This window comes from Endocarpon pusillum (genome assembly GCF_000464535.1).
Source record: "Endocarpon pusillum Z07020 unplaced genomic scaffold scaffold4259, whole genome shotgun sequence".
In the NCBI taxonomy this organism is placed as follows: domain Eukaryota; kingdom Fungi; phylum Ascomycota; class Eurotiomycetes; order Verrucariales; family Verrucariaceae; genus Endocarpon; species Endocarpon pusillum.
The window spans coordinates 1730-20884 of NW_006916409.1; the positions used below are offsets into that span (position 1 = coordinate 1730).

A 19155-nucleotide genomic window follows, 5' to 3' on the forward strand; every position below is an offset into this window, starting at 1 on the left:
GTGCATGGCCGCGCAGAATTCTGACAAATCGAAATTAGCACTGATGAAACTTCCAAAGATAGGATGCACCAGCAGGAATCCTGAGCGAAGCCAAATAATTCATGCAAAAACAGCTCTAAGAAATTGCACTTCCCTTGATATAAGTAATGTCCAAAGACTTTTTGCAGGTGTCAACATACCGCTAGAGGTCTTACAGCATGCCAGGTGACAGGCTACACCCGCTCTTCACTATAATCCTCGTCAATATGGCTTACATACAAACTCCGAGAGAATTAGAATTACCTTTTGAAGTGAGAATATAAGAAGCGGTTTGATTGATTATAGCTTTTCTTGACTATTTTCGGACGTAGGGTGAATCGCAGACTCAACGGCAAGGAGGCAGATGCTCTAATTGATGTATTATGTGTTTGGGTCAGTGGCAAAAATCTTATTGTATTCATGTCCTTAACATGTCGAAGAACCTCGCTACCAACTCGATCTTACAACTAGCCAGGCTGACTAGTAGAAGGTGGGTGGGCTGGCTAGTAATTCTAAATAATAAGCCGAGCCTATCTAAGCTCAATTTCTATCAAGGGGCCGGTGTAAACTTTGCGACCATATATAAGCCAGAATACCAGACTGAAAATCGTAGTGCCACCAAATACAGCTACTGACCAGTTCATTGTCACAGCCGTCGGCCTCGGCGATGGTGGCCAAAAGGAAAAGAAAAACCCAATGACGCTGTACAAGATGGAGAGGATGATTATGGGAACGCCCAAACGTCCAAGCCGAAAAGGGCCGTAATGTATGTGGCCATAAGGGGTGGTCAGGCGTTTATGCAGCAAAATACCCGCAGAAAGTAGAAAGGTGGAATAGAAAGCTGCGATGGTGAGAGAGATTAACGCGTGAAATGTCGTCGAGGATCCAATATTGATAAGGGCCAGGACGAGACTGACGATGGTTGACAGACCAATGGCATATAGAGGGAGGGCAGAGCGGGATTCGACCTGAGATAGAGACGAGTCAGTGGTACACTACGAAAAAGTTTGCTTGATCGAACCTTTGCGAGGAACCCAGATCCTGGAAGACCTCTCTCCCGCGCAAAGGCCCAGGCCATTCGGGAAGCGGTAGTGTGACAGCCAATAGTATTTAAATACTAAAGATATTATAAAAAAATATATAAGATTAGAGTAAGTAATTTTATTTTTTATATAAAGAGATCTTAAACTAATATATTAGATATAAATAAATATTTATCTTTTATTAATTATATATATAATTAAAATTAGTTATAATAATTAGGATTTAATCTTATATAATCTAGCTCTAAATCTACTGCACCATATTATACAATCTATCTATAGCTTCGTACAGCTCTTAATAATTATATCACAAATAGAAATAAGCCAGAATTGGGATTATCAGTAAAGCCTACAGGAGCATTGGACTGGCAGCCTTCGGAGGAACAATATTATCATACTCCGTGCTAATCAGACGACTAGATTAGAATTGTCGTACGAAGAAGTAGATAGCGATAGGAAGGTGGTGGCAGCGAGGTCTGATGTAAGGAGTTCTGGATTCTGGATTCTGATTTCTGATTTCTGATTTCCGATTTCCGAAAAATTTGATTTGGGCTCTAGCACGTAATAGTCCGCCGTAGTAAACGCACGAGCAATGCAGAAACCGCCCCTCGAGCAAGCACTTACACTCCTTCTGGAACCTGGTCCTGCACTCAATCTGCATGGGAGATACGTCGTGTTTGCGGACCAGTACTCGTATTATTGCACTCACGATAGATGTCATTAGAGCGACCCATGCTCATCCTGGTGGACACGGCTGTGGAGGAGGAGGCAAATGGGGTCCGTACGATGCGAGATGATCACAATGCCAACTGTGCTGGGGTGGTGTTTGGTGCCACACTCAGTTCTAGAATGCCCCGAGTTACTAGTTACGACAGCAGGGCCGGCTACCAGAGGCTCCTGCGCGAGGTGATAGGGGATGGGGGATTTGTGGTCGGCGGTACTCTCCTCCGGCGGTAACGGGATTTCATACGAGTTATGACACGCAAGATTTACCGTATAATACGCCAGTGTGTAAATGCCATGTAGCCCAGCGGCTGGACAATGGAACTTGACATTTACACCACAAATGATATCCATGTCTACAGAGAGAAATACATCATTTCATGTTATGAGTTTCTTTGATTCTGCATAACGCTCATTATTATGTCCAGATTCTGAGTATTATCTCTTTAAGAAACAACTAATGCATCCTCATCCAATTGTTTGGAATTCTGAAATGACCGTGCTTGAGTACCCCTAGTTCCCAATTACTGTCGCTCCGCCGATATTTAATAGAAGATTCTGCCGTTTTCGGCCTTGAGGTAGTCCAATGCAGTCATGTCCTCAAACTGCGCTGGCCGTTCCGGACTGACAAATTCAGGCAGTGGCCCGACCGATATGCTCGCACTCGGCCGGTGAAACAATACGGTCGAGAACCTCTCCGGCGCCACGCCCCCAGTAGCTCCATCCTCTGCAACGTCACTACTTGTCCACGGCGCAGCGACATAATGCACCCCTGCTCTCAGCAACCCGTTCGTCCACCTCTCCAGCGTATTGGCTACAATCACCACCATCTCCGTCACATCCTCGCTCTCGACCTTCAACCATTGCCCTGCATTCTGTCGATCCTCGAGCATTAGCCCATCCGCACCGTCATGGAACAAGATGCTGAAAATCCCCGTGTCAGTATGTGGCCAGATCCGGCGGGTGATGGTGTCGTCCGCGAGTTGAGCAACGGGCATGGAAGGGTAGTGATTCAGGCGCAGCTCGCTGCTTTCCGGCCGGCAGCGCACGGTGAGGGCACCCGCCGGGAGGTGCAGGCCGAGCTCAATGGCAGTCACAAGGCCATGGCAGGTGGAGCCCAGTTCTTTGTAGAAGGATTCGAGGGTGGGACGTAAGGTTGGGATTGTGGATTTAGGCAGCCAAGGGGTAGGAAAGATATGGTCGGTGGGAGAGCCCATTTCAAATTGTTCCTGAAAGTGGAAGATCAAATTCAGCAGAGCGGACGATTTGTCTTTTGGGGAAGAATTGACTGGGGTCATAACAGTAGCAGTAGCGTTCGTACCCTTGCGTCAATTGCATCTGGGATCTCAACAGAGGATCTGAGTTTGTGTGTCTTTTCGTTGCTCCACGGGCTATAGCCACGGGCTGGCGATGCCCCTCCTTTATGGTGAACGCTCATCTTGACCCCCGGTGGGAGATTAAAGAACTGACGACTCTGTGTGGTACATATCAGTTGTGACTACGAATCGCACTGAAAGGTTAAGGGTGCTGAGGCAGGCTCACAACATCGAATGTGTTGATGAGAGACTGTGCGGAAACACCATGATTGCGAAGTTTGACTAAACCATGCTTATCAAAGCCGTCCATCAGGTCTCTGACAAACTGGTTTTGCTCTGCCTCAGAGCCATTGAAGAATAAGGAGGCATCGAGAGTGGAGAAAATCATGTTTCTCCAAACAACAAGAACCAGCGAGTTCAATTGTGTCGACTTGGAGATATGACGGAATGTAGAAGAGGTTGATTGATTGTATATGTATCTATATAAAGAGCGCAACTCCTGCAGTACCATACTGCGAAATCTGAGCTGGCGCGGTCATGTGACAAACGAAAATGGGTCAGCCAGTTATTGTGTGCATGGCCGCGCAGAATTCTGACAAATCGAAATTAGCACTGATGAAACTTCCAAAGATAGGATGCACCAGCAGGAATCCTGAGCGAAGCCAAATAATTCATGCAAAAACAGCTCTAAGAAATTGCACTTCCCTTGATATAAGTAATGTCCAAAGACTTTTTGCAGGTGTCAACATACCGCTAGAGGTCTTACAGCATGCCAGGTGACAGGCTACACCCGCTCTTCACTATAATCCTCGTCAATATGGCTTACATACAAACTCCGAGAGAATTAGAATTACCTTTTGAAGTGAGAATATAAGAAGCGGTTTGATTGATTATAGCTTTTCTTGACTATTTTCGGACGTAGGGTGAATCGCAGACTCAACGGCAAGGAGGCAGATGCTCTAATTGATGTATTATGTGTTTGGGTCAGTGGCAAAAATCTTATTGTATTCATGTCCTTAACATGTCGAAGAACCTCGCTACCAACTCGATCTTACAACTAGCCAGGCTGACTAGTAGAAGGTGGGTGGGCTGGCTAGTAATTCTAAATAATAAGCCGAGCCTATCTAAGCTCAATTTCTATCAAGGGGCCGGTGTAAACTTTGCGACCATATATAAGCCAGAATACCAGACTGAAAATCGTAGTGCCACCAAATACAGCTACTGACCAGTTCATTGTCACAGCCGTCGGCCTCGGCGATGGTGGCCAAAAGGAAAAGAAAAACCCAATGACGCTGTACAAGATGGAGAGGATGATTATGGGAACGCCCAAACGTCCAAGCCGAAAAGGGCCGTAATGTATGTGGCCATAAGGGGTGGTCAGGCGTTTATGCAGCAAAATACCCGCAGAAAGTAGAAAGGTGGAATAGAAAGCTGCGATGGTGAGAGAGATTAACGCGTGAAATGTCGTCGAGGATCCAATATTGATAAGGGCCAGGACGAGACTGACGATGGTTGACAGACCAATGGCATATAGAGGGAGGGCAGAGCGGGATTCGACCTGAGATAGAGACGAGTCAGTGGTACACTACGAAAAAGTTTGCTTGATCGAACCTTTGCGAGGAACCCAGATCCTGGAAGACCTCTCTCCCGCGCAAAGGCCCAGGCCATTCGGGAAGCGGTAGTGTGACAGCCAATAGTAGCAAAAATCATTGCCATAACTACAATTGAGGCCTACGTCAGAATTGTCAGTCTCATGTCGCGATCCTTTTCTCCATTTGTGAGTCCGTAGAACAAGCTGGGGGGTATCCAATGAGCTCACCATGGCGGTTGTTCCAGCGCGTGAATTTGTAGCATCCAGGAAGATCTCGATGAAGGGAAACCCTGTTGGGTGGTGCAATGCAGCCTCCGCATCACGTAAGCAGAAGAGTGTCGCTATAACCATGGCAAAACCAAGGGAACCGTTGAGAATTACTGAAGCCAGCATACTCGTTGGTACTATGGTAGATGCATTCTCAATCTCTTCAGCTAGCGTTTCAAGAGCCATTAGCAGCACATTTCTAATTCAGTTGCGGTCAAGCAAGTATACTAACCCATATGACTCGCTGCATCACATCCTAACCACGATACCATGTCAACGTTATCTTTTGATTTTAGCAGGTTGGAACATACCAATAAAAGCAAACATGCCGGTAGAAAGACCAATAAAGAAGGATAATCCAGGATCACTCCAGCCTGCAGCATTCGTGAAGTTGGCAAAGACCTCTTTGGCTGAGACGTGAGGTCCTAGGTATACCATCGGTATGAGAACACAAAAGAATCCCAAAATGTGGAGGATCAATACTACAGATTCGATTTTCGGAAGAAGCCTTGCAACAATGGTATTAATGATGAGGCTCAGGACGACGATGGCGTAAAAAATCAGTGTTGCGTGCCATCTTTCAGGTTCGTAGTTACTGTAGTTAAGTCTCGCCAGACCCTGTATCATGGATCCGCCGAGAAAGGAAGCGCCGGCAAATGCTGATTGCCATGAAATAATGCTCATCCATCCGGTAAAATAGCTGAGAAATTTGGAACACCAGGGAGGGGATAAGATGGCAACCCTGGAGAGACGGTAAGCATGAGCACTCATTTACCGGCAAAGAGTTGTGCTTACCAGTTATACTGCCCTCCAGAGAGCGGAATCCTGTACAAAGAATAAGAGAGCGCCAAGGGTCCTTAATTTTTAGTAGTGTTACTTACATCGAGGCCATCTCGCCCATGACCAGAGCTTGAAGAAAATTTCCTATCCAAGCAAAAAGGAATCCGTAGACAAGCCCCGAAGGCCCACCATTAGAAAGGCCTGACTGAAACGTGCTGGTAATGGCGGTCAGTCGGATCCTTCATCTCAGAACTAAGATGATGTTAACAAACGTCAATGTCCCTTCCCACGTAATCATCAGAGTGCAGGTCAACCCGATTATCGAAAGCAGACCGAAATTTCGCTAAATGACTCTGATGAGACCCATGTCCAAAGGCCACCACGAAAGTTCATACTTTTAGCTGCGGCTTTTTCCCGAACCTGGCTAGCTCATCCTCGTCTCGGAGGTATCGAAATCTTGTGTTCGATTCGAGAAGTCGTTCAGATGTCGTAGCTGCTGAGGATATAATCTCCGTCTTGTGTGTCTCCCTTTCAACTGCCATATCCCTTTTGAACACAAAGAACTCTGGACACAATAGGATTTTGATGGTAGTAGACACTCACTGCTCAAAAACAGAACAGAGCATGCAAAAGTGTGAGTAAGTCGAATTTTGGAAGGAGCAAAAGGGAGGGTATGTTAATGGATCGCAAATGGAAGTAAATATGAGGGAAAATCATCAAGTAGACGATATGTGGAGGACCTCAGGGGGGACAAGCACGAGTTGGCCTACACATGTTACACTGATCCAATGTGAGTTCTTCCAAGGATCCCGCTCTGTGCTAACGGGGATGGATTCGGAAACAGGGTTCTAGAACCCTACATGTGGAGTGGTCGTGGCCCAATGGGTAGATCCCTCTGGGCCTCACTTACAGGAGGACTCAGCCCTTGTAAGCCCTGTATAGGCTGCTACATGGGCGGGGTTTGGCCGGGTTAGGTCAAGTTTTCTTAGCACGTTCTTATTAACCACTAAGATGCCAAGAGTAACAGGCTAACTTAATTAGCAAAAGAGTTCTCAAAATTTCATATATAATAATATATTTTCTTATTTATAAATAAATATGAGAGTTTATTAATTATTATAGAGATTATTAAGTCTTTTGTTATTTAGATTTAAGGCTTTAAAGCTTATAATTTCTATTATTATGTTATTTATAAAATAATCATTATAATTCTATAGCTATATAAAATATTTCTATTATCTAAAAGTTTTCTATAATTAAGAATTAAAATTTCTTATTTATGTTATTAAATTTAAATAAATTTAAGACTATTTAAATTTGTTTTATTTTTCATCTTATTTCAATCTAATACTTATTAATAAAGAAATATATAAAGTAGAAATTAAAGAATTAAATATTATCAGTAGTTATATATTTTGCGCAAATTTTATTAAGAAATAAATTCTTTTATAAATAGAGTCTAAAGAGATTTACTGGGTAAGTCACGACTTGATAAAGAAGAACTATATGTAATAAGTTGCACTAGAATCATAGTGCAATCTTACATAAATTTAGTAATTACCTATAATAATGAGATAAAAAAATTTTCTGTACTAGATTCTTGTCAGGACAGAATATATATATCGTGTGTCCTGTCCTCTTATGTTTATAGCTGTATGTAGTCAACTCATGTTTCATACTCACATGTATCTTCCAGTGTCTTAGATGGTACTACAGTATCAGACAAAATGATCGTCACCCCTACGGCCTACGCTAGTATCTTCAGACCAAAACAGTCACCAAACATGTTTGGCTAAGTAGAGCTAATCCAAAGATGAATTAATTAGGGTTGGCCGACTTGTCTGTATGGCTGCTTGATTTTATAAGCTTTTTGACGACCAGTTAAAACTCTCTAGAAATGTATCAGAACTAGTTATTACTAGCACGGTATTGACGGTTATTATGCCTGGTACCATAGTATGCTCTGTCCCAAACTTAGAAACTATTTTGGCCCCAACTGTGGTGTGACGGCGTTAGACTAAGTTGATCTAACCCAGAAAGACGCGGTGGAACGTGAGTTTCCTGCTTTGAAGCTTTTCTGATTGGAACCCATGGATCTCAAGACAGTTTGTGAAATGGGTAACAGCTATTGCTGCATGCATCTAGCGAGTAAAGATGCCTGAAACCCTCCTAGACAACCCTGCTCCGGTTGCTGAAGATGTCGAAGGATGGATGCGCGTACCATACGTAGTCTTCTATTGGCTGTGTTGGAAAGCGGAGATTGATGCTGTATCAGGAAGTCAGGATGGATAGAATTCAAGGTTCAGGGATGTGTGCTCGTACCAGCTTACGTCGAGAGAATGTTGATGTAAAAGACATACTGGGTTACGTACTTACAACAACAAACTATGTCCCTTAACATCATCTACCACAGCACATAAGACCTCTTCTACAGATCAGCTTCTTGGTCAAAGAACTAGCCGTCCAAAATTTTCACTCTCGAAGCACACTATCAACAACAGGCTTACAGCAGCGCCCCTAGGGGATGGATCTGTCGATTGAAGAATGCAGCGATGATGACATGCTTCGTACTTTCGAGATCATTTCAGCTGCCTTCTGCCACGAACACCCCTATATCGAAGCTGTTTTTCCCTCTCATGATTCGTCAATGGGTCGTGTTGCCGGCGGAGCGCGGATGCTTGCCATCAAGCGGACAGACCCTCACACTATTTTCATCAAGGCTGTTGACAAGGCCACAGGACTGATGATCGGGCAGGCCAAATGGAACATATATGATGGCGTCGTGCCAGCAGAGGTCGAATTAGAAGGAAACTTCTGGGACACCGCAGACGAGAAAGAATTCGCGCAGCATCTGTATCGCGAATATCTCGTACCGAGGCGGACAGCGGTTAGAGAGCTCGGAGGGAAAGTGATCTGTAGGTGAACCTCCAGCAGCTTATTTTTCTGGAACCCTGGTCACGCGCTGGGGCCTCGTTATGTTTGTGCATTCGGTAGAGGTATTCGTCTGCTGACACCTGCTGGGCCAACAATGAATAGCCCTGGATATTTTGACTGTGGACCCAGAGTATCAGAAGCGTGGGGCGGGTCGCTTGCTTGTGAGATGGGGAACGGCTCTTGCTGACAAAACAGGGGTGGAGGTGGGACAAGTACATCATGCTTAAGCGAAAGAGCTAACGCCCATCCTTATAGACCGTCGTTGAAGCTAGTGAATATGGGTTGGAATTATACCGGTCCGAGGGGTTCGAGGTGAAACGCCGCTACGAAATCTGCCTACCAGAGAAATGGGCGGAAAGGGACACGCAGAGATTCATTTGGATGGTTCGGCCGGCGAAGAAGATAGATCAAGGGGCTCAATGCTAAGGCAATTCGTGTAATAGGACTTGACAAGATAGCTTATTCTAGTATCTCGGTCTGCCTCATGCTCCATCCACCTACTAAACTCCCACTTTCAAAAGTTTGTAATGAATATGGCCTTAGACGAGCATCCCATTGTTGACAGAGCTTCTCCCTTCGCATCCCCGTGAAGTATCATATTGTATAGAGATTTCTACCGTCCTTTTGATGCTCGTTTCCTCCTCAGAATCTCTTTTGTCTTTTTCTGGCCTGCGGGAATGCTTTCTGGCAGTACTTAAGAGGTAGCGGGAAGAGGGGTTAGGCGCTAGTGAGTGGACGTCGCTGGCCAGGACGCCGCTTTGGATTCCATCCATTACAGGTTTTAAGAAGGGGATGCATGTGACAACAATGCTGAGATTATTGTGAATGGAGGTTAGGAGTACAGTGTTGAAATCATCATATGCTCGATCAGAAGAGGAGGAAGCATTGTTGAGAAATACAAGACGAATAATGATGATCGGAATGATCCTAGACATATGTTAATACTCTTCTCTGGTGAAACTCATGGCAGGAGATACTAACATAGCTCGACAGGAAAATGCAATAATGACTGGGACTTTATATTTCCAACCTATGTGCAAGTCATGAAGCAGATAAGTTGGCAATGAAACAATTGCAAGATCGATAAGAATATCCACAACACCAAAGGCGTTCCAAAATGCGTTCTGCTCGGAATATTCAATATTTAAACTGCTGTTATTTGAACTTTTTACTAACCTGAGAGAAACACTTTGAGGAGAGAACTTTCCAGGGGTCTGGTAGAGGGCACTGAAATGCCATAGCAAAGATCATACTGATGATCGACAGGACATTAAAGGCCATGACTGCATGTACAAATCGTCGCCGAATGTTCTTGCGTGAAAGAGTCCCAAGGATTTGCAAAAGAGCCATCTTTGTGACGCAGAGGGAGCTAGCATAAAGAATTTGGGACCCATAGGCAGCCTAGGCTTCAGTTAGACTGGATACTTGGAGAAATCTGGAGGAAATTATCAGGCAGATACTTTCTGGTAACGAAGGACTTGGTCGTCGCTGAGAGTTGACGTGTGCCGCCCCAATCCAGCAGATACCTGGGAAGACACTGCAACGGCCCAGCCAGATGCAAACACCTGGACCACGTCACTTCTGCATAAAGGGTGTGGGGTAGGTCATGCATACCATTGCAGCAATCATGTATAAATCGTCATATTGTAGCTTTCGGACCACGACCCATTTGCTGAATAGCTTGATCATTGTTGCTAAGCACATCATTACAAGTAGTATCCAATTGATGACATTTAACAACGGTCCCCGGTTGTTCACTGTGACGGAGATTCTGTCAGAAGCCATTTTGTCGCTGTTCCTGAGACATCTAAAGGAAATGGCTCGAGTAGGAATCGGAGCAGAAGTCTCATCAGAGAAAAGCTTTGTGTTGGTGCATGAAATAACAACCGAGCAAATACAATACACTAAACAGAATGAGAAGAGGAGAGGCTGAAGAGATATGCGGTGATGCCTCGCAATCCAAAATAGGCTCTGCAAAATTTTAGTACGCAGTCTTTGTAATCATGGTAGATCAACCAGGTTTGTGTTGTGAGCCAACACATTGTTTCAAACCTTGTTCTTGCTATCACTTTTACGGAATGAGGAATGAACGACGATCATCGTCAGGATTGTTTGACACTGACATGCATATCCATTCTAGCATATATGCATGACCGTTAGTCCCGGTCGCTCGTTCCCAATGGAGCGCCTAGTAAGGAATATATCCTTGTCCAAGTAATACAGCTTGACATGTGAACGCACCAGGCAACGTACTAGTAAGTGACGTACAGGAAGATCTTGTAGCAATGTCCGATAGAAATTAGCCGGAAAATGCTGCAATCACTGCGGCTGAAATTGGGGCGAAATGATACTGGGGAGGATTCAAGGGACTCCGTACAGAGAAAATCCGCAAGTACTACGGGGGGGCCATAAGTAAAGTTAGCTCCGCACTAGTAAAACTCTCCCGAAACGCCCTCTTGACAGAACCTCTTGTACGGCGTTATGACCTCACTGCTCTCCGCGTTTCTATCAATTCTACGTGTTACATTCAATGAATTTTGATGAATTTCGTATAGATTCTTTTGAGTTCAACGAATTTCACGTTGGCAGCTTAGATACAGTCCCTAAGAGCTATCTTATTGAGCTCCTCAAGTTGATGCCAGAGGGGTGCCGGGCAGTGATGGATGCAGAAGGACGGCATACTCGATATTATAAAAAACCAGACTAGTCCTAATAGAGCGGTTTGGTGACGTTATATCTTGGCAATTACATGGTGTAACTAGCGTGGAGCTAACATTACTTATGGCCCCGTAGTAGAAATCCAAGCGGCTCAGGCGGTCATCAACCATCCGGCTGCGGCTTTAGTCCCACCGGCGGAAACTATCGTAGTACGATAAACTTCTATGCTTTTCTGGAGTTACATATCTGTATATATTTCCCTCTTTTCATATTTGCTCATAGTCAGTTCATGTTTTTACTTATACACAGCTTTCAATAAACATACAGTGTGTCTTCACACTAGTACAGAAACTCCTTTTGCTTCGACCTGCAGAGATAATTATCCATCTGTGTAACCATGACAAGAGATTCGTTTTGTAATTTCATGTTATTTTGGTCACCGAGTGACAGTTTCTCCGAGCTTGACCTACTGTACTAACCTAAGTCTTCTTTTGATGCGTGTCCTAATAATAAGTTTAGCTGCAGTCAGATTTATTAATGAACGGAATGCATTAGGCTGCTTCGCCTAATGGGCGCGAAAATACTGGGTGTCACCTGTGAGCTTTGTGTAATACAAAAACCAATCTCTGTAAATAGCCTATCATGGATTTCCTGATCTGCTTAATGATTTCAGTCGACATTTGTCAGCCACCATACCTCTAGATGTATTCTCCCGGAAGGGAAATTTCGGAGGAAAAAAGTACTTAATCAGTTTGTTGAATATCTTAAGAGATCCTACTATAACGATCTTAACAGATCTATTGTCTTTCACCATTTGCTACTCTCCTTCATTCATGGTAACTACAATCAAGATCTAGGTCTTTTGAGCAACTGATCAAGATCAATTAAGAGCATTCATTCCAATTAACAAAGAACCTCTACAGTAACAATTTCATTAAATACACAGAGGACTAGAACAACAACTATACACGTTGGCCGCAGCTGTTTCACTTAACAACTTTCGAGGTATCACTTTTAGAGCTTCGGTATTCCTAGCACGAACGGTATTAAATGCCGAGAATTAAGTCACGTACACTTAAGTCATATGATACCTAAGCAATGGCAGACAGCAGACTTATGATCTTGAAACTGTTCGCAGTTTGATGTTCTCTACTCATTGTTCCCTAGATAGCTGAGGTGAGAGCTACATTCAATCCTTCAATATCGCCGTATACTATAATATCTAACCTCTTACATAAGTCTGTCATTTGTATGCAGCACGGCACTGACACAAGCACAATCCTATCTTACAATATTCTCACAAAGAAAGAAAACGATACAATTTCTAATATCAAGAGGTTACAGAACACATCTAGCAGGCAGTGCATACAACTTCTAATAAATTCAAGAGGGGATCGCATCTTTCAGCGATGATTGGACAGAACGGCATATCCGAGCACAGCAGCAAGGCAAGAGTCACACAGGTTGGTATTTCCAACATTCTGCAAAGTATTGCTGGCGGCTAGCAATCAGGGGGCCTTATATAGGTGCATTAGTGAGCTCGGACATCGCTCCCAGTACCGTTAAATCTCAAGAGCTGCGCCATTTTCTGATGAGCCTAATGCAGTGTCATGGAGTCTCGGTAAAACTTTTAAACAAAACGTTACTGGCAACCAAGGTAGACGTAAAGCTGATACTGATGTAGCTTACCTGCCATGATGACTTCCATTCGCTTCCATTTGTCCCACTGATATTCCACATTGAATGGCCACAAGGTATCACGATCCAAAACTTCCATCTTCATCATCTTTCAAATAAGTACCAATTGCGCTATTGACAACATGCCCGGATCCCAAAACTCCAATCGACATGGCGGCCTCGCCAACGTCGCCATGCCACCAGATTCTCAACCCGAAGGTATGATCGTGTCCGATAAGACGACAATACCAGCTGAAGAGAGCGGACCGGATAACGTTACAGATGTCCACGGAGATATAGCCTTGAGGGAAGGTATATCAAATGGCCTGTCTCGTCAGCGAAAGTGGATTATTATGTTTGCTTTGTGCACGGCAGTTTTCATTGTTGCACTGGATTACTTTATCCTGACCACGGCTCTACCGACGGTGACCAGCGAGTTTGGAACATCGGACGCTGGATTTGCATGGATCGGATCTGCCTACCTGCTGACTCATGCCGCGTTCACCCCGGTCTGGGCGACCATCAGTGATGTCTTCGGGAGGAAGATGGTTCTCAACGTCACTAATGGCTTCTTCTTCGCTGGAGTCCTCATCGGCGGTTTATCCGGTAACACAGCGATTCTGATTGTAGGTCGCGCGATACAGGGCGTCGGGGCGGCCGGTATAATGGTGGTGGCTCCCATATGCGTTGGGCATCTCTTCAACCAGCGGTTAGTTGGCCACTTCACACGTGCCAATCCAACGATGCTGATTGTGGTACGACAGAGAGCGTGCTCATTATATCGTTATCCTTGGAGCCGTCATCGCCTTCTCTTCGGCCGCTGGACCATTTATTGGTGGGATTCTGACAGAAAGACTCTCCTGGCGATGGTGTTTTTGGATCAATCGTATGTCATGCCCCAATGATTGAAGGCTATAGTAACAAAAGCAAGTGCCTTTCACCGGACTCTCCTTCATAGCCCTGACACTGTTTCTGCACATTGAAAGTCCCAACATAGGGCTCATAGAAGGGCTTCAGTTGATCGACTGGCTTGGAAGTGTGACCATCGTCGGTGCAACCGTAATGTTGCTTTTAGGTCTCCAACTCGGTGTGTCTCAATATGCTTGGGATTCCGTGACTGTCGTCTGCCTCATAATATTCGGGACGGCAACGTTCGGAATCTTTGGTTTTATCGAATACAAAGTTGCAAAGACTCCGATCATTCCGTTAAAGCTCTTTGCACGACGCCCTCGTGTTGCGGTGATGGTCGTTTGCATCTGCCAGGCTTCGATCTTAGCTGCCTCCACCTACTTCCTTCCTTTGTATTTTCAGATTGTTCTTGGAGCATCACCTTCGGCATCCGGCATCTACTTTCTTCCGACCACTTTGACGCTTGCGCTATTCTTACTCGCCGTTGGACACATCATCCAAAAGACTGGCAGATATATTGCGCTAGTCAGGACCGGAGCCTGTGCGCTGCTGCTTGGAACAGGATTTCTGGTCGACACCAAGGCGTATCTCAGCTGGCCAAGGATTATCGTCTCACAAATTGTCGTTGGCAGCGGGCTGGGCCTCCTCAATCAATCGCCACTGGTTGCCTTATACGAAGTTATCGATCCGCAGGATGTCACCACCGGGACATCTGCCTACCAATTCCTCAAGATTTTCAGTGAAACGATCAGTGTCATTCTTGGGCAAGTTATCTTCCAAAGCCAGGTGCAGAGACAGTCGGCGGCGCTCCTGCACCGGAGCTTACCACCATCAGTGATCTCGGCTCTAAAGAAGGGGCAGTCCATCCTATTAGCATATGAGGTAAAGAATTTAGAAGGGGAACTGCAAGAGTTAATACATGACGCGTTTGTGGTAGCATTAAAGAGAATGTGGATTTTCTACACTGTCATCAGCTTCCTTGCAGTCGTCGCGAGCATGGTCATTATTGGAAAGAAATTGACGAGATAAATCGGGATCGCTCACTGCATGGACTGGTCCATGTAAGCACCATAGCCATTGAGAGAGGGGGGCAGGAGAGTAGTACTGTGTCTGTCAATCGCATGCTTCTACATTACTCATTGCAATTCAGAAACAGTGCACTCTCCTCATCCGAGTCCAGTACTGTTGTAATCAGTTTCTGCTCAAGAGGGTCATCCTGCGTGCTAGTAGGCTGTTATAGATTTCAACACATTGTAATAGCTCGCAGCCTTTCGAATTGAGCTAAATAGCCCTGTATCAACGTCATTTGAGGCCTGCTGAATAGAATACTCCTTATCTGAGTCCATTTGGAGTTAAAGTGGTGGAGCTATAGCTGTTCGAAATATGAGGATGCCTGTGCGTTGGTGTGCAGAAATTGGCCCGCCATACCGCCAAGTGGGGTGGGCCGGCAAGTGGTTCTGTACATTAAATAAGCCGAGGTGCTCGTCAAGCGCCGGAGTTCTACTAAGGACTCATTACCTTTAGCTGCCAGCGGCGTAAATCAATCACAATTCAATCGATCCATCATGCAAGCGAGATCTTGTTAAGGTGAGGGAACCTAAGTCTTTATCAATGAACAAATCAGAGCGGTATGACAGGACCGTAACATTACAGAAATTCTCCGAGTACGGCATGTCAGATGTTCCAATTTCAGCAGGCGTCATCTGACTCAAGTCTAGATCGCTCACTTCCCCCGTCGTCACCATCCGGGTTGGCTCAGAGAATCCTGTGGCACTCAATCTGCATTGAGCCTTAGTCTGTAGGGAATCCGCGCACATCTCTCCAAGACTTTTCAAGGTGCGTTCAAGGAAAGTGCGGAGCAAGAATGTATTTTGTCCGAAGAGGATCGACGAATCTTCGGCTACTTTGTCGAATACATGTACCGTGAAGGATGGCTCCACGACGCAAAGAGCAGTCTTCACCAATCCAAGCTCTCCACACTTGCTCGACTGTACACCATGGGTGACAGGCTCATGGTGAAGGGTCTCCAAGACCTCGCCCTGCGAAAGATTGCTGTCACCCTCGACAAGACTCGCGACTTACCGGATCAAGAAGAGGTCTGCGACTTCCTAGAGGTTGCTGGTGCAGAAGTCCCTGACACGCCCAACGACGATGCACTCCAAGCCCAGGTGTTATGGTACGCTGCATCACGGCTTCACAAGCTCCAGAACTTCAACCGATTTCATGAACTTCTTCGACAATACCCTCAGCTTGCGGTCAAGCTGTGCATGCTAGCAGGGAACGGGAACACTACCCAGCCAAAAATACCCAGTATTTCCGATGACAAAAGATTCAAGCCTGAGAGTATCTATTCTTAAAGGGTGTTTAGCGGCCAATGTGCTATGTCTTGGATATGGCTGGCAAGTCGAGGTCGACGGATGTGTTTTGCGGGCTAGCCTTGTGCTTGCTTTATGATCGAATTGGATAAACAATGAGTACTAGCAATCTTGTTCAAAAGATGAGATGTTGGCGGGCTGCCTTTTGGCGCCTTCTTCTTGCCCTCGTCTCCCGGACCCAATTTTCCCCTACCTTCGCTTCTGCTCTATATTGTTTCCCCCGCTTGTATCCTACCATCCATTCCGCATTTACGTGCTACTTTAGAAAATCATTCTACTTTCCCGTGAAAGTAATCCTACAATGGCGCTTCACGTCAAGATACTTGGGCCCCACAGCACGGGACTCTGGGTTCCTCAAAGGCCTGAGAACTGGAAGTCTCGACGCAGGGCCCTCTTCCGCAATGGCAGACAGATCTCCAGAATCGACGCATTAATCACACGCCTAATGACTCGGGTAACGATGATGTTCATTGTACTTCAAGGCTAATATACATGGATGTTTATAGCTAATGAAGCTAGACTGACCAACCAAAACACCACGATGGGACAAGGCATCAGGGAGTCAGTCTACACACCAAAACCCTAGATCCCTCTTCGTTCACATACTCGTCGCAGAAAAGCGCAGAAGTATAAGTTGTTGGGTCATGAAACGAAGTCCAACTCCCCACCTTCTACCACGTTCGACAAGGACTAGACTCGACCATTCATGACCCCGTCAGACGACTTGCTGCCCCTTCAGTAAGAACTTTGACTACTAATGTAAATACGCAAGCCAGGCAAGCCTGGATAACGGAAACGGCTTGAAGAAGTTTTGAGAGCGAGTTCCCGGCCAATACTGAGGTGCAATACCGAGATAATACCCGATATCAACCACCACAGCTCAGGAATGCCATCGAGCTTTCTACCTTGCATTAGGCAGAGCCTTCCTCCTCCTCCTCCGAGTTTTCATCACCTCTCTCCTCCAAACTACCCTCTCATTAAGCTCACCCAGCAGCTTTGATGATCTTTTCCTCCACAACCTTGCCCTCCGATTTCGCCCACTCATCGCCCTCTGACTGTCCGCTATTCCTCCTCACCACATTCGCGACCAGTCTCTTCAAACTCTCCGGTGCGTCCTCGCGGTCCATGAAAACCTCAATCATGCAAAGGCCCTTTCCCGATTTCACTTCTTCCCTATCAAGGATGGACAGAAGGTCACCCCAGGTCCTGGCTTGGTAGGTCTGGATCTTGTATTCTTGGCCATGCCTCCGCCCTTGCGCCTGAGTAGTCTGCTTCCCCTTCCGAGCATGACCTTTGATCTCGGCTCCTGTCTCAACGTCAAGGACTCCCTCATCACCACCATCACCGTTCACCGTACCATTAACAACAACCTCACCATCACCAGCACTGGTGCCAGCTTCGATCCCTTCCCACTCCCTCTCCTCACCTTCCCCCGTCATATCCGCACCAAAGAAATAAGGCGCATCAAGATACCGCCACCGCGAGACGTCATTATAATGCGCCTTCATGCCGTGGATAAACCGCTCGATCGTGTATCCATCATTGTTGATGAGGAACAGGGTGAGATCGAGTTTATGCCAGATGACGGTGGATAATTCCTGAGCGGTCATCTGGAAGGAGCCGTCACCTTCGAAGAGGATGGTTCGGCCGGATGCGGTGGTTGAGGATAGGACGTTCTTCTGCGGGGGATCGTTGAGAGCAGAAGTTAAGTCTGATTCTCCATTCCGTTGAAGCCCGTTCTGGCCATCTCCTTGCTCTCTATGCGAGCTTTCTCCATTCACACCCTCGTCCTTCCTCTCCTGCTGCAGTATCTCCCTAACGCCCAAAGCCGCGCCACACGCCGCAGCCATCATAAACCCAATACTCAACCAGATACTGCTATTGATCAACCTCGCATTCCGCGGCAGCACAAACTCTCTCGACCCGACACTCGGCGTCCCCGTCTCGGTGAGGATCACATCTCCCTCCTTGAAAAAGTTCGAGATTCGCCGCCAGAAATCATGCTGTTCGATCCCTGCGTCCGGATCCGGAGGCGGCAGACTTGCCAATTCTGCGCGCGGATAACCGAGATGCGTCGGGGGTAGGGCTCCATCCTCGGAATCCGGCCGTTAGCATCCATCTCCCTGAGCTGCGCTATCAATCTTCCAAGCAACCTCCTAATATCCACACCCTCTATCTTTTCCCCCTCCTCCCCAAAAACAATATGATCCCGGTGAAAATTCACCGTAGCCCTCTCTGGCGGCAGCGTACTGAACCCATATGTATTGACATCGCTATCCAACCCGCCAAACCGGAGCACCAGATCACAAGCATCGACCCATGGCTTATAGACGCTCCTGCCCGCGATACCCGCATAGATGCCATGGAAATTGGGTAGCGTCTCATCGACGCACGATTTGCCGAAAGGGGTGCTCGTCGTAGGCCAGCGGAGCAGACGGACCAAAGTGTCGATTTCGGAGAAGATGGACCAGCGCGCGACGAAGCCGTCGATGATAAGGAGGGGTTGCGTTGCGTGGCTGATGCGGGAGAGGAGACGCGCGAGAACCTCTTCTTCTGCTCGTTCTGACTCGGGCGTCACGGCGGGGAGGGTGTTGATAGGAGATGCAAGTCGAGCGGTGTCAACGGGCAGATCCACCAAATCAGTCGGCAGGGCGATGTACACCGGTCTCCTCTGCAGCACACACTCCCTCAGCACCCGGTCAATTTCCTGCACCACCATATCATCTTCATCTCCGCAGATCGTCCCCAGATCAACCTGCGCCACCGTCACCATCCTCGCCATCCGCCCAAAGATCCCAAAATCCCCATCCCCAAGACTATGATGTAGACACAGTCCCACCCGCTGCGCGGCGCGGGGTGGCGTG

At 46.4% G+C, this 19155-nt stretch overlaps 6 protein-coding genes across 6 annotated transcripts; 3 read left to right on the forward strand and 3 right to left on the reverse strand.

Annotated features, from left to right (window-relative positions):
* Positions 1–2329: 2329 nt before the first annotated feature.
* On the reverse strand, positions 2330–3488 carry EPUS_08330 (uncharacterized protein; the record flags this gene model as incomplete). Its single annotated transcript, XM_007805362.1, has 3 exons — positions 2330–3013; positions 3106–3258; positions 3327–3488. The coding sequence occupies 3 exons, from the start codon at positions 3486–3488 to the stop codon at positions 2330–2332; spliced, it is 999 nt and encodes a 332-aa protein (XP_007803553.1).
* A 732-nt stretch (positions 3489–4220) lies between these two features.
* Positions 4221–5859, reverse strand: EPUS_08331 (uncharacterized protein; the record flags this gene model as incomplete). The annotated part of the gene is made up of 7 exons (XM_007805363.1): positions 4221–4658; positions 4712–4831; positions 4920–5125; positions 5191–5214; positions 5270–5700; positions 5754–5783; positions 5840–5859. The coding sequence occupies 7 exons, from the start codon at positions 5857–5859 to the stop codon at positions 4221–4223; spliced, it is 1269 nt and encodes a 422-aa protein (XP_007803554.1).
* A 2403-nt stretch (positions 5860–8262) lies between these two features.
* Positions 8263–9098, forward strand: EPUS_08332 (uncharacterized protein; the record flags this gene model as incomplete). Its single annotated transcript, XM_007805364.1, has 3 exons — positions 8263–8653; positions 8775–8875; positions 8928–9098. The coding sequence occupies 3 exons, from the start codon at positions 8263–8265 to the stop codon at positions 9096–9098; spliced, it is 663 nt and encodes a 220-aa protein (XP_007803555.1).
* A 4052-nt stretch (positions 9099–13150) lies between these two features.
* On the forward strand, positions 13151–14945 carry EPUS_08333 (uncharacterized protein; the record flags this gene model as incomplete). The annotated part of the gene is made up of 3 exons (XM_007805365.1): positions 13151–13716; positions 13772–13893; positions 13939–14945. The coding sequence occupies 3 exons, from the start codon at positions 13151–13153 to the stop codon at positions 14943–14945; spliced, it is 1695 nt and encodes a 564-aa protein (XP_007803556.1).
* A 582-nt stretch (positions 14946–15527) lies between these two features.
* Positions 15528–16273, forward strand: EPUS_08334 (uncharacterized protein; the record flags this gene model as incomplete). Its single annotated transcript, XM_007805366.1, has 3 exons — positions 15528–15580; positions 15635–15665; positions 15719–16273. The coding sequence occupies 3 exons, from the start codon at positions 15528–15530 to the stop codon at positions 16271–16273; spliced, it is 639 nt and encodes a 212-aa protein (XP_007803557.1).
* Positions 16274–17274: 1001 nt separating this feature from the next.
* Positions 17275–19064, reverse strand: EPUS_08335 (uncharacterized protein; the record flags this gene model as incomplete). Its single annotated transcript, XM_007805367.1, has 2 exons — positions 17275–18384; positions 18516–19064. 2 exons carry the CDS (start codon positions 19062–19064, stop codon positions 17275–17277), a joined length of 1659 nt encoding a protein of 552 aa, XP_007803558.1.
* Between the last annotated feature and the right edge of the window lie 91 nt (positions 19065–19155).